This window comes from Sturnira hondurensis, unplaced genomic scaffold (genome assembly GCF_014824575.4).
Source record: "Sturnira hondurensis isolate 20B ecotype Veracruz unplaced genomic scaffold, ASM1482457v3 Scaffold0009244, whole genome shotgun sequence".
Classification (NCBI taxonomy): Eukaryota; Metazoa; Chordata; class Mammalia; order Chiroptera; family Phyllostomidae; genus Sturnira; species Sturnira hondurensis.
In genome coordinates this window covers 4,385,392-4,401,359 of record NW_028081875.1, presented here as the reverse complement: position 1 = coordinate 4,401,359, position 15,968 = coordinate 4,385,392, and the positions used below count along the sequence as shown (strand labels likewise).

Sequence of the window (15,968 nt, the reverse complement as noted above, 5' to 3'; positions counted from 1 at the left end):
ACCTAAGACTTATCTCCATGAACTAGCAGATTCCAGATATCAGCTGTTACAGAAACTAGTTTAGAGTTTTGCCAAAGCACATGAGGATCAGGATGCTTTAACAAAAGATTAAGGGAGCAAATTAATTATAAGTAGATGAACAAAAATATACAAAAAATTCCTTTCCTCCTCACTTTACTTCTTATTATATCTTTGGTTTCTGGCCTGAATATTAGCCCTATGGCAGGCAGAAATTAATGAATTAGAGTAGTTAATCCATGACTATCATGGTTCAGTTGGTTGAGCATCATCCCATAAAGTGAAAGTTCACCAGTTCGATTCCTGGTCAGGGTACATGCCTGGGTTGCAGGCCGGTCCCCGGGTGGAGCCTGTGCAAAAGGCAACTGATCGATGATTCTCTCCCTCTCTTCCTCCCTCCCTTCCCCTCTCTCTAGAAAAAAAAAAGAAGAGAGTAGTTAAGTGATTGAAAAGGTTTCCTCATTGACTACATCTCTATAAAAAATTACATATATTACTTCTTGCCTTGAATTATTTAAACAGCACCAACTAAATCTTCTCAAGGTATAAGACAAAAGGAATATTAAATGTTTTTACAATAATCAACATAATAGGTGTTCCCTTTCTTAATTTCTATCCTAAGTTGTCTTAGGATAGAAATGTCAACCTGGCTATTGTATGAGTTATTTTAGAACACATCATTTACTAACCCACATCAATAGCCCTAACGGGCACCCATATTAGTTGAATGTATTGCTTGAAAAGTTTATAAAGTGATGCTGAATCCTATCCTTCGAACTTTTAAAAATATTGTTTTCCCTAAACCTGGTTATTTTGATGTCACCTTAATTTTTATTTGAGAAGGCAGTGTTCAACAAAATTAACAAAGCATGTATTTTATCATAAGAAGTTAGACAGGTGGAGAAGGTGACATGACAAAGATCACAGTGGACTTACATAAAATAGAATTTTTGTTTGCAAATGATTTTTTTTTTGCCTTGATCGAACATACTTGACTGATGAGTATCCCACTTATCCTGGCTGACATGCAAATTGACAAGCCAATTTCCGAATAGATCTTTCTCATTTCCGCCAAGAAACTCTTTTTAGTAGTGCGTGAAATAAAAACTCCACGCTGAAGGCTAAATCAACATCAGCCATTCAATTAAGTCTAGAATGCTGCAAAAATCACTACAAAGAATGCCATCTCCAAAACACCCACCACCAGCCTGGACAAAGCATCAGAGAGCACGCTGAAGGGAATAATGCTGTCCTGGCCTCTGGGGAGGGACCAGATGGGACCTAATAGCTGTTTTCTATTACTAATTTCTATGATAATTTCAAGTTGCCACATGGCATATGTATTTTTTAAAAATCTAAAGACAGAGTATCAGTCAGTGAAGTGACCAGGATTTTAATGAAAGGTATTTTTCATATACTGTGTCTATTCACACATGATATTTCTCACCCACCCCTCACCTCCGACCTCTAGTGACACATCACTTAGGTTGGGAGAAGTAGAGAGAACAAGGTCAAATGCAGTGTTTATAATCACTATCAATACCAATTAGAAACAAAGATGTTCTATGGTTTATTAGGAGGTTTATTAGATGCCTTTTGCCTCAATTTTATGAAGTCACTTAATTCCTTTTCTTATAATCAGCTATCATGCCTGGACTTTAAAATTACAGCATGCTGATTAATGTTTCATACAAATTATAAAAGTGAAATTTCTTCTGTTTTTAGAGAAGATTAGGAATTAGAAAAGCAGATATTAAAGATTTGGAAAAATTACAAAAGAATTTCTCATCATTCTTACTGATGATTTCAAATGTAACTTCGTTAAAGATGTTTTTCCCCGTCCTCCCAACTAGATGCAATTTCTCCCATCTCTGACCTCCAGAATAGTATTTTTACTTCTCTGGTGGCACTTGCCACACTCTTTGATGTATTAGTCATTTCATTTGTTGCTTGTTTCCAGTAGGCACTCTGGAGACCCCACTACCAACTGCAACAAATAGGGATGGATGAAGGAGGAGACAGAACTTGGGGAAAAATACCTGGAAAGGTATGACATTTCTTGATAGTCACAGCTTCTTAGCACAAACTTATATAACTAAATTATGAAAATAAACTCTTCCTAAGTTTGATACAACACAAAATTATTGTATTTAATATATATTAACAAATGGTATGAAAATCACACTCCATTATTTTCAACACAGACTGAAAACAATTTTCTCTTCTCTCTTCAACACAGTTGTTAACACTTACCTCTCAAGAAAAATTGCCAGGATTCTGGATTCCGGTATGCCTAGTAAGTTGTATATTTAATGCAAAAAGATACAAGCTCTGGTAGAGCGGGATGAGGCACTTCACAGCCCTGCTGGCATTGATGCATGTGGCACATATAAGGCTTGGCAGTAACTTCCCACTCACTATGGCTCCATCAAACAGAGGCCCAAAAAATGGAACCTGTTGATTCAAAACAGAAAAACACTGCATTTTCAAAAACCAGTAGAAGTCAAACCAAAGAAATGACAACAGTCAACTGATGTCCCCAACCTGCCATGACCATTAAGGCTCTCACCCACAGAATAGATGCTGACCTTAGTAGGGCAGAAAAAAGGATTGCTCCACAATGTTCCTGTATTGTGAACTCTTTAGCAAAACTCCCAGCGATAAATTGTTACCAGGTTATTCTTTTTTTTCATGTTGTCATTTACAGACATGGCATTATTCATTTTAAGTGCCTATATTATGTACATTATGCATGTTACACAGCCCTGCCTTACTCCCTACCTTTGGCCTCGCATCTTTCTGAAGCCAGTTTTGGAACTGGAAACATTTCTGCATGGATCCTGATACATAATAACTCTTAACGGAGATGATGATTAACCCTGTTACCACCTACAAGGTCCTAGTTACAGTCCTCTTTCATCTTGAACCTTTTTTCCTCTGCTTCCAAGATACTACATTATCCTCATTCCCTTCTACTCAGCAAACACAGGCTCAGCTTTCCTTCCCTGGGCCCACTTCTACCATGTGGGCAACCCATAAGGTTTTGATGCCTATCTTTCTCGGATTTCTTTCTTCCCTCTCACTTCTTTTGTCCATGAGAATTTCTTTGACTTTACTCTACTCACTAATATGAAGACTGTCAGATCCATGAGCTCAAGGACTGGGTCTGACTTATAACTCTTGAATTTATTCACTCTCACGCTTGCTTATTCATTTATTCAAAAATATACATGACAGATACTGTTGTATTCACTGGGGACACAGCAATAAATTTAAAAAAATTCCTGTTACCACTGGGCTTAGAATTTCAGAGAACAAACAGCATAAATACAGAAAATATATGAAGGTGCAAGGTGAAAAATATAGAAGGGAAGAGCAGTAGGGCTCTCTCTGAGGGGGTAAGTTCCCCAATTTTAGATCACATGGTCAGGGAAAGCTTTAAGGAGAAGATGATATTTCTGTAAAGACTTGACAGAAGTGAGGGAATGAACCTCAAGCCACAAAGTCATCTCATAGATGAGCATTCCTGGCAGAGGAACAGTAAACACAACAGCCCGGTGGTGGAATTAGTATGTTTTAGCAGCAGCATGGAGGGCACAGTGACTGGAACTGAGTGAGCAAAGAAAAAGAGTAGACAGAGATAAAGTTGGACAGGTAATAAGGGCCTTGTAGAAAATTTTAAGGATTCTATATTCCTGCTCTGAGAAGATAAAAGCCATCTGGGTGGTTTAGGGAAAGTGGGGGATATAATTTAACCTATATTTTAAGGGTAGTGTCTGGCTGCTATGTTGGTAAAGTTATAGAAACCAGTTGGGAAACTACTGAATAATTCAGGCAAGAGATGATGATGGTTTGAATCAGAATGGTAGCAGGAGACTTGGGGAAAAGTGGCTGGTTTCTAGATATAGTTTGGATGCTGCCAAGGAGTACTAATGAAGTGGGAGAAGAAGAAGAAAGGAGTGAAGGGTCATGCCACGGTTGTATAGCCTGGTAATTGTTAGGTTGAAGCCACCTTTTCCTGAGGGGAGGCTCATTAGCTCAATTTTGCACAAGCTAAGTCTGAGGTGCCTATTAGACATCCGGTGGTAATGTATGAAGGTGGAAGAAGATACACCAGGCTAGAAATCAAGGTAGAGGCTAAGGGTTAGATTTATAAGAGTTATTCATTTATAGATGGTGTTTATAGCCATGAGATTAGATAACTGAATAGACAAGAAAAGAGGTTCAAGAACTATATTTTGTGGCTCTCCAATGTTTAGAAGTTGGAGATATAAGAAAGAATTTGCAAGGAAGACTAAGAGGGGTGGCTGGAGATAATGGAGTAAAACCTGCAACGAATCTAGCATTATAACTGGCACATTGCTAGAATGCAAATTAACTACTGAATGAGTGAATTAACTAATATTTTAAATAATTTAGATTAACTAATGAATATGGGTCTCCAGTCTAGACCTTCTGACCAAAGACTATTTATCAGTGGAACACTTTTTCTGCGCTTGGTCTGGGGATACATGGTGAAATATTTGCCTGTAGGGGCTGACATAAGAAAACTATGGTCTATATCCCTCAACAAAGATGTAAAAACCCTTTACAAATGGTTAGCATTGAGTCCAGAAATATATAAAAAAGGATACTGTATCTTGACCAAATGGTATTTTCTGTAAAACACCAAGGTTGATTTAACATTTATAAATCCATCAACACAATTTACTACATTAACAGAATAAAAATAATTATATAATCTTTTGAACTTCCAGACAAGATAAAGGTGTAGGCAGATACATGTTACTTCTTCGCACAACCAAAAAAAGGCCAACAACCAATTGAAAAACAATAAACCAACCAGAATTGCCAGAAAATTGAACTGTATGGAAGTCTGACAACCAAGGAATTACGAAACATTCACCCAGACTGGTATGAGGGTTAGAGATAGGCAGCTGGGGTGGAGAGGTGTGACCACCTTGCAGAACAAGGTAACACATGAGGCTGGGAAAGGTGGTGGCTGACAGACATGGTGGTCCCACACTTGCATGTGGATAAGCTGGGAGGAACAACTGGGGAGCAAATCAGAACATGCAACCCACAGTTTCAGCGAGGGGAACTAAAGCCTCAAAATCTCTGGCTGTAAAAACCTTTGTGAGTTGTGGAGGTGAGAGGAACTCCCAGCCTCACAGGAGAGTTCACTGGAGAAACCCACAGGCTCCTAGAACATACACAAACCCATCTACCTGGGAATCAGCATCAGGAAGGCCAATTTGATTGTGGCTAGTGGGGAAAGTTAACCGAAAGGGGGACGAGACCCAATCAAGTGGCATTGTTCCCTCTCTGACTCCTCCCCTCACATACAGCTCCATAACACAGTGAAGTGGGTTGCCACACACTGGAGAATATCTAAGGCTCAGCCATTACAATGTAACAGAACTGCTGAGATAAAGAAATATGGCCCAAAGAAAAGAACAGACCAAAACTCCAGAAAAAAGAACTAAGCAATGAGGAGATAAAAAACCTATCAGATTCAGAGTTCAAAACACTGGTAGTCAGGATGCTTACAGAAATGATGGAGTATAGACACAAAATAGAGGAAGAAGTGAAGGCTATGCAAAGTGAAATAAAGAAAAATATACAGGGAACAGTGAAGGATGGGAAACTGGGACTCAAAATCAATGATCTGGAACAGAAGGAAGAAATAAACAACCAAACAAAAAACTTATTTGAAAAAATCATGAAGGAAAACTTCCTCAGTCTGGCAAAGGAAACAGACTTCCAGGAAGTCCAGGAAGCCCAGAGAGTCCCAAAGAAATAGGACCCAAAGAGGAGCACACCAAGGCACATCATAATTAAGTTATGCAAGATTAAATAGAATGAGAGAATCTTAAAAGCAGCAAGAGAAAAGGAGAGTTACCTACAAAGAAGTGCCCATAAGACCATCAGCTGATTTCTCTAAAAAAAAAAATCTTGCAGGCAAGGGGCTAGAAAGACGTATTTAAAGTCATGAAAGGCAAGGACCTACACCCAAGATTACTCTATCCAGGAAAACTATCATTTAGAATGGGAGGGCAGGTAAAGTGCTTCCCAGATAAGGTCAAGTTAAAGGAGTTCATCATCATCAAGCCCTTATTATATAAAATGTTAAAGGGACTTATCTAAGAAAAAGAAGATCTAAACTATGAACAGTAAAACGACAATGAAGTCACAACTATCAACAGCTGCACCTAAAAAAAAAAGAAACCACAAAAACAAACTAAGCAAACAAGTAGAACAGGAACAGAATCACAGAAATGGAGATCATATGGAGGGTTATCAGCAGGGAGAGTAAGAGGGGAGAACAGGGGAAAAGGAATATGAAGCATAAATGGTAGGTACAAAATAGGGGGAGGCTAAGAATAGTATAGGAAATGGAGAAGCCAAAGAATGTATATGTATGACCCATGGACATGAACTAAGGTCGGGGGAATGCTGGTGGGAGGGGGAGTGCAGGGTGGAGGAGAATAAATGGGAGAAAAAATGGGACAACTATAATAGCATAATCAATAAAATATACTTAAAATTATATGATCCTCTTAGTACATATTTTTAAAATCATGGATAAAATTCACAATATAAAAATATCTCAACAATCTGGGAACAGAAAAAAATGGCCTCAATTTGATAAAATTTTAAGAGAAAAATATTACATTATAATTAAAGGTGAAATATTAAATGTATTCTACCTGAGATCTGAAAAGTCTCACTTCTATTCAACATTTTTGAAGATCCTTGTTATTATAATAAAGAAAAATAAGAGAAAGAAAACAGAAACTTAAAGATTGAAAAGAAGTAGTTATATTTATTCATAGACAACATGATAATGTACATAAGAAATTCAAAGGAAGTTCATTTGAACTAGTAAGTGAATTTTAAAAGGTCACAGGATATAATATTTCCTCCAAATCAATTATATTTCTGAATGTTAGCAACTAACAACTGGAAAAATGACATTTAAAAATTATGTTCATGATTGCATCTAAAACATTGAATACAGTGCTCTCGGTTCTTGAACTTAATTTGTTCCAGAAAATTGTTCAAGAAAAAATTTGTTCAAAAAAGAAATCTCTTTCGTTGCCTGAGAGACATGTGACTAATCAGACAGGTATTAGCATGAATGGGTTGTCATGTTGAGAATCAAGATCCAAAGTTTTGTTAGACAACTGAGACGTTTTTTTTCTGTGAGCTAATGGTTGAAAACTGAATTGTTCGAGAACCAAGCTGGCTAAGAACCAAGGTTTGACTGTAGTTCTAAATAAGTATGACAAAAGCTCTGCAAGGTATCTATATTTAAAACTACCAAATGTTGCTGAGCTAAATTAAAGACAACTTGAATAAATTAAAAGATGTACAATGTTCACGGATTAGAAGTTTCCATACTGTTAGGATGTCAAGTCTTCTCAAATTGAGCTATAGATCCTACACAATCCAAATCAAAATTCTAGTAAGCTGTGTCTACAGATATGGACAAGTTGATTCTAAATTCATATGGAAATAAAAAAGATATAAATAAATTAGTCAAGATAATCATAAGATTCATAATACTTCATTTCAGTACACTATACAACTATAATAGTTAACAGAGAGACAATATGCCAATAGAACAGAAGACAGAGTCAATTACCATATGTATATGGTAACTGATTTGCAATATAGAAAGCCATTAGTTTTACTGGGAAAGTAAAGTCTATTTTAATAAACAACTGGATGGCTATACTGAAAAATGAAACATGACCTCTTACCTCTTACAACACACAAAAATTAAGATGGATTATTGATTGAAATATTCATGCTAAAACCATAAAGCTACTGGAAGGAAACATGAGAAAATCTTCACAACTTTGGGTTAGTCAAGGATTTCTTAGGATACAAAAGGCATCAATTATAAAAGAAAGAGCATTAAAATTAATTAAAATTTTTAAAAAGTCTGCTCATTATAAAAATAAAAAGGCAAACATTCATACATATTCTTCAAACTGGACATATCCTAAATATACATCAACAGGAGAATGAAAAAAATTGTGGTTTACTCACAGATATTTTACAGTAATAAACAATCTACAATTACATGTAATAGAATGGGAATGACCCAAACATAATGCTGAGTGAAAAAAACATACATAAAGAAGTTCATACTATATAATTCCATCCACAAGACATTCAAAAGCAGGTCAAACTAATGAATGGTGACAGAACTCAGAACAGTGGACAGGCTACCTTTTTCGGGAATCAGTGATTGGGAAGGGGCATAAGGGAGATTTCTGGGGGCTGGCAACATCCTGTGTTTAGATCTGGGTAGTAAACTGTTGACTTTGAAAACATTCATCAAGCTGTGTATTTATAATTGGTTCTTTTCTTTATTAATGTTACTGTTCAAATAAAATATTTTTTAAAAATCGAGTAATATAGAAGATTTAAATAATACAACTAACAAACTAATCCTAATGGATACATACAAAAACCTCGCCCAACAATTGTAAAAGACACATTCTTTTCAATTTGTACAGAATATAGTTTAAAAATTGACAATGTTCTAGGTCAGTGATTTTCAATCTTTTTCATCTCATGGCACACATAAACTAATTACCAAATTCTGTGGCACACCAAAAAATAAATTCTTTTGCCCATTTGACCAAAAAATAAAGGGTATAATTTTGATTCATTCAAACCAGATGGCTATTGTTGTATTGGCTATAGTCATATTTTTAAAAATTGGACAGTCTAAGGGAAAAGAGGTCAGTGCCCCTGATTAAATAGGTATTAAGATGTTCTAATAATTCTTGTGTCACACTGGTTGAATATTACTTCTCTAGGCTGAAAACCCACAGATACAGCCTACAGGGCCTAATACCAATTTGGTGCCTTTTCTTTCATGGCTTGCAAGCTAAGAATGGTTTTTACTTTTTTAACTGGTTGAAGAACTATTTTGTGATGTGATAATTACATGAATTCAAAATCAGTCCAAAAATAAAGTTTTACTGTGACCCAGCCTCATTCTTTCAGTTATATATTGCCTATTCTGGCTTTCATATAGCAATGGCAGAGCTGAATAATTGTCAGATACTGTGTGGGCTGCAAAGCCTAAAATATTCACTACCTAGTCCTTTACAGAAAGTTTGCTGAGCCCTGATCTAGGTTATAATGGAAGTCTCAAAAAATTTCAAGGAGCTGAACTCATACAATCTATATTCTGTGCCCAAAGAGCTAAGTTAAAAATTCACAACAAAAGGATAACCAGCACAAATCTTTGTTTAGAAGTTAAGAAACATACTTCTAAATAACTAAGGGGCTAACAAAATATTGAATTGGAAATTTAAAAATAGGTAAATAATTTTTATTATTTATTGAAAGCTAAATAATAATGAAAGTGGCAGATATGTGTTGAAGCAGTACTTACTGGGAATGTGTGGGACTGAATATATTTATTAGAAAGAAATAAAGACTGCAGCTTAATGAAACAGGCATCTATCTCAAGAAGTACTGAAAAAACAAAAGAGTAAAATAAACTCAAAGAAAGTAGAAGCGAAGAAATAATAAAGACGAAAAGTTGTTTCTTTAAAAAAAGTCTAGTAGAATTTACTGACAGACCTCTGATATGGTGAATCAAGAAAGAACGCACATTTATAAACACCAAGATATGGAAGCAGTCCATCAATAGGTGAGTGGCTAAAACAACTATGGGACATTTACACAATGGAATTTTACTTGGCTGTAAAAGAAATTTTTTTTCTTTTACCCTTTGATAAAAGGATAAAATTTTACAACATGGATGGACCTGGGGAACATTATGCTAAGTGAAATAAGCTAGTCAGAGGAAGATGAATACCATATGATTTCACTCATATGTGGAATCTTATTAAAAAACTGAACTAAAAAGCAAAAGAGATAGACTTATAGATGGAGAATGGATGACAGCTAGTGGTCGGGGAGAGGTTAGGGGATGGAGGGATTGAACAAAAAGGAAAAAGGACTCATGGACATGGACAACAGTGTGAAGATTGCTGGGGGGAGGGGAGTATATGGGGAATAAATAGTATGGACAATATAATAAAGATTATATATATTTTAAAAAATAATAATAAAAAAGAAAGCACAAATAAGTATCATTAAAAATAAAAGAAACACAACTGTAGATGCTTAGAATAGGTACACAGTTTTATGCCTACACATTTGAAAATTTAAATAAAATGGCCAAATTTCCAGTAAAATAAGACTTAACAAATATAGACACAGATGATATATAAAAACTAATAATTCTGTAAGTTTTTCTTCATTAATTAACTAGTTAAATTTTAGGGAGAGGCAAAGGGAGGGAGAAAGATAGGGAGTGGAACATCGATGTGTGAGAGAAATGTCCAGCAGTTGACTCTTGCACACTCTCAACTGAGGACTTGGCTTGCAAACCAGATATGTGCTCTCTTTGGGAATCAAACTGGTGGCTTTTTGTGTGTTTTTTAAAAAAAATTTTCTCTTTTTTTCTTTCTGCAGTGCCACATTTTAAAAAAGATTTTACTTATTATCTTTTAGAGGGGAAGGGAAGGAGAGAAGGAGAGAAATATCAATGTATGGTTGCCTCTCATGAGTCCCCTGCTGGGAACTGGCCTGCAACCCAGGCATGTGCCCTGATTGGGAATCGAACCGCGATCATGTGGTTCACAGGCCTGCGCTCAATCCACTGAGCTACACCAGCCAGGGCAGAAACTGGTGGCTTTTTGGTTTGCAGGATGATACCCAACCCACTGAGCCATATCAGTCTGAACTAATTCTACAAGCTTTAAAGTAATTAAATCACAGTGGAAAAAAAACTATTTTTCAATGAAAAAAAACCCATACCAGATAGCTTTAAAGGCACATTGTACAAAAGCTCCAGAAATTATTTTTTTAGAGAAACTTCCAGTGTATAGGAAAAGGGTAAACAAATCCACTAATTTTATTAATAACAAAATTAGAGACCAATTTCACTTATGAACATGCATATAAAAATCCCAGCAAAATATTATCAAACCTATTCAATAATGTGCAAATTAGGTATATCCTAGGAATATGTGTGCAGGTTTTCATTTAAAATCAATCTGTATGCTTACCAAGTTAGTAGACTAAAGGCAAAATGTCAGCTGATCACCTGAATAGATGTTTTAAATTTTTTTCATAAAATTCAAACCCATTTATGAAAAAACAATTCTTAGCATTCTTGGAATAGAAGGGAATTTCCTTAATCTGTTAAAGAATACCTACCCAACCCTATGGCAACCACTAAACTTAAAGGTAACACATTGAAAGCTTTATGTGTGAGACCATGAAGGAGATAAGAATGTCTCCTAGATCATATCTACCAACATAGGCACCAGAAATCCTTTCCAGTGCTGTAATGTAAGAACCAGAAATAGAAGATTATGAATTACAAAGGAAGAAGCAAAACTGTCACTATTTCAGATGGCATAATTTCACAGAATCTCCAAAAGAATCTACAGAAAATGCTCAGAATTAATAAGAAGGTTTAGCATAATCAATTAGATACAGAATAAACTAACACAAACCCTACTGCATTTCTATCTACTAGCAACAAATGTTTAGACAATGAAATGAAAAGATATTACTTAGACTAGCATAAAAATACAAAGCCCATAGGAATAGATTTAACAAGGAAACACATATAGAAAGTTTTAAAATGTTATTGAGAGACATTAAAGTAGTCTAAAAATTAAAGAGGCTATGTTAAAGGAGTGATATATCTTTTCACAGATTGGAAGACTAAACATCATTGTCATTTCCCTTCCTAGACTGATTTATGGGTTGAATGTAAGGTATGTTGAAATGACACTGAAATCCATATAGAAGGAATCAAAGCAGCCAAGAAAAGCTAAGACATTCTTGAGGAAGAATAGAGTAGGGACTTGTCCTATCTATCAAGACAATGCGACAGAGGCACACTAGACTAGTGGATCTGAATGGAGGAGCACAGGCACAACCTCATGCATGTATGACAATCATTGACAACTCACTTCCAGTACTAACTTACCTTGTGAGGTGAGGATCTTGACCTAGAAGATATGGTATATCCTTGGACCAGGGGCCAATACATGGTGGCATTTCTTCCATAAACAGAAACCTCAGGTCTAAGTATGAGGTTGGGGAGGCAAGGGTAGTGCTTCTCACTTGATTCCTCCCGACCCACTTATAATTTTTTTCCCTTTGTTCCTACAATGCTGATCTGATTTTACTTTTTAGATACAATGGTTCCTTCAATTTGAAGTGGAAACTGCCACTGGCTATCAAGGCCTTGACACAGTGCCTGATATGAAGCAACGTCAACAGATTATGCTGCCTGAATGATGACTGTAGGACCCCAGCTCCCCAGGCTCTGACATTAACCAAATCTCTTGTCAGTCTTCACATTTCTAGAACAAGATCTGCTGTGACTGTCTGTCTTTTACTCCATGGAGATAGCTGAAAGGTCGAGAAAAAGAGTGACAGGTGTGGCCATGGGGTCCTGAGCAGGCTTTTCCTGCCACACCTCTTCTTCTGTTAGGTGGGTTTCAGAAAAGGGCTCCACAGTTAAAACACAGAGATGTAAAAACTGCTAAGATTGGGCAAAGCTATTTTGAGATCAGGGCCTATAGTACAGAGGACATATTCAGATGTGAGGAAACTCAAATGGAAACAAAGAAGGATGGGACGTAGTTCTGGTGAGGACAACTGATGAGTGTTTCCTCATGATAGTGCTGAGGGAGTGCATATCTTAATTCCACAGGGACAATCAAGGAACCAGTCCTCATCTTCTAAAATCACTCACTGTTGCCTAGTCCCAATAACAATAATGAACAAGTAAGAAAATAAGAAAGAATAACCCTTTCCTTCTCTCTTCAGCAATACCACACTTTAAAAGTTATTTAAAATATATACTTAAAAAAATAAGTGTACTTTCTCCTATGACTTACACTAAAAGCAGTCCCGAGATGAAGTTGTGCTGGAAGTATTTATGGAGAAAACAAAACAACAGAAAAACCAACAACAACAAACTGATGAATTTCAGATACAGCACAGAAAATATATCTGTAAGGATAAAACCTCTAATTCTGGGGGTGAATTCTTAGATTCTTAAACTACTCTATAGTTTAGGAATAGCAGACACCAAAAAGATGAAAAAAAATGGGTGTGATTCTATGAATACTGTTATTTCAGAAGAGGTGGTTTAAACGAGTCGTGAGGCTGTGAAAATAGTTATATGATTACAAAAATGTGAAAGAATAAGGGTGGGCATTTCATGAGAAATAAGAGTAATAAGATTAACATTCACTGAGAAAAATGTCCCATTTTGGTCATCGAAACAGTATCTCAATCCTTAAAATAGTCCTAAAATAAGGAGGGCTTATAACCCATTTTATAGATGAAGTATGGAGATACTAAATAACTCTCGTAAGGTTAGAAGCCCTTATAAGGAATGAGGACAGGATGTGAACACTAAGGGTCTTTTTTCCTTCCCAGAGAGGAGTTCTGTGTGCTCCTGACACCCTGGCCTCCCTTGGTTGGTTTCAGCTCACAACTTGTGCAAATGTGTGCAGGAATGTAGGAAGGTGCTGAAAGGTCAGGAGAACATGCCCTGTCTTTTGAGCCAGAAGGCCCTTCCTTCTGAAGTAGTTCAGACCTAGAGGATGAGAACTGTCTTGCCTTTTGACATAAAGCAGGATCTACAATTTGCTACTCAGTATACATTTACACTTTGGCTCCCACGGGCAAAAAGAGGGAGGAAAAGGCAAAGGAGAATAAGACGTACCTATAAAAGAACAACGAAAAAAGAAGGAAATAATGTCAACTCTTGAGGAATGCCAATTGCAAAGAAATTCTCAATAGCTAACCTGTTATGAAAGAAAGGAGACAGGAGTTAATAACAGGCTATAGATTTTTCCACTTATACTGAAACTCATCTCATAAATAAATGTTCTTTATTATTCTCTGGCAACTGCCTATGGGAGACCCAGATAATCTTTCAGAAACTGGACAAAAGGAATAATAAAAATCCTCTGTATCCAGGGAGTTCCTCTAATTAGGGGTGGTAACAAACTAGAGAAGAAATTTGATTTTGATGTAACATCTACAACTGACAGCTGCCTTTTCACCAAGTTCTTAATGTCATTCCTTTACTAAAAGTAATACCAATAATAAATTACCAAAACAGAATATATCACAGCAGTCCATTTAATTTTAGTAAATTAGGGTTATCTGCAATGATCTTTTCAAAATAAATGATTATTTACATATTCAACAGTTAACAACTCACTTTCTCTGAGAATTTCCCAGAGTATTTTTACAGTGAATGACTTAATTTCAAAAAGACTATTTGGTTGGGAATGAGATAAATATTTAAGAAAACTGCACATCTGGAAAAAAAAGAAATTTACATAACCATGTTATAGTCAAACACACTCCTTACATAATGAAGCCACAGTAGGACAAGATTTTCTTTCAAATACAAAAACCAATTCTGGCTACTTCTTGGCCTCACATGTACAAATGGTCTTGTGACCTCTGGTGCATTAATTATCCTTAACCAGCATTTCTGGGCACTTGCTCCAGGTGATGACCCTGGGTTAGCTGTCATCCTGAAGAGGCACACACATACACATTGACTCACAATAGTTGCTGAGTCTGCAAGGGATCCAGATGCTAACTCAAAAGCAGCCTGGCAAGTTGGAACAACTTAGGAAAAGATGGGCATCTATCTAGGAACAAGAGGATCCAGCAATGGCTCTTTTGTCTTGAAGGAAGAAACTCTGAAAAGACTGTCAAGAGAATTTGGTTCCCAACGTGAATGTGACAGGAAATTAAGGTCTAAAGAAATGGAAAGATCCACCCAAGATACTTCGTGGTCTCATCTTCTACTCTATACTTTTTTCTGCCTATACTTCTCAGAAATTATTAAATCCTTGCCCCTCCACCCCATGCCCATATCTACCAGGGCTGAGTAAGTAGATTTGGAGGACATTAACATGTTTTTCAATTATAAAACTGATACTCTGGTTGAGGTGATAAGGAGACACCTTCACCAAATCTTTCCTTTGTTTCAACTGTTGCCGGTCAAGGTTGCTTCAGCATTTCTACCATCTGGTTAGACAGTCACCAGCCAGTCACTACTGTGCCTAGAGAAAAACATGTCAAAAGTGCTAAAACCTACTTTCACAAAATCATAAAAGCAAATGTTTTGAACACCAATATTACTTTCGCTTACTGAAAGAAGGCAGCAATACAGGCACTGACTGCAATATAGAGCCTTTATGAATCAGCTTTCTGCAGAACAAATTGGGCATTTTAACAAGCCCTTTGAATCACTCACGTTCTGCTCTATATGTGAGTCTTCCCTGAGTGCTGACTTGGTACTAAAAGCAGAAAAAACAGAAGTCTAACAATAGCACATTTCTTTTCTGTAACCAAAAACTATTGTGTCAATATTTATAAAGATAGACTTACTTTGAAAGTAATTTCACAATGACATGATATTACTAAGTACACCGACATTTAATTAATTAATTAATTTATTTATTTATAAAAGAAAGTTCAGTAAAAAGCTCAAGAAGTGAGCAGGCCCTTTGGACATGAGGGTTTTATATACTCATTATAAGCACACCCACATTTCTTCAACACATTTCCCAAATGTTGTGTATTAGTAAGAGGTGGCAGATTCTGCCAGACACATAATTTGTATATTTAAGGTAAGTATATGGAACGAAAAAGTGAAATATATTAAATTGCAAAGGACTTGGAAGCAATGCTGCCTATGATCTTGTATCACAAATAGCCTTACATTATTACATACACTATTAATGAGGCTGAATGAATGAGAGTACAATTTGAATATGCATGACTCTATCCAATGAGCAGGACTTTTTGTGTACTGATGAGGTTTTCTCTTTCTTGCTAAAAAAAGGATT

The 15,968-nt window shown here is 36.2% G+C and overlaps 1 protein-coding gene across 4 annotated transcripts in view; it reads right to left on the bottom strand.

Moving 5' to 3' along the window:
- The window catches only part of RALGAPA2 (Ral GTPase activating protein catalytic subunit alpha 2), a 381,676-nt gene that overhangs the window by 97,515 nt on the left and 268,193 nt on the right, over positions 1–15,968 (bottom strand). For 3 of the 4 annotated variants that reach the window (XM_037057016.1, XM_037057018.1, XM_037057015.1), the window contains one exon: positions 2,345–2,472. In XM_037057016.1, the coding sequence (XP_036912911.1) occupies positions 2,345–2,472 (128 nt within the window). Of the gene's footprint in view, positions 1–2,271; positions 2,473–15,968 lie in introns of all 4 variants that reach the window. The other variant, XM_037057017.1, reaches the window with a different exon arrangement.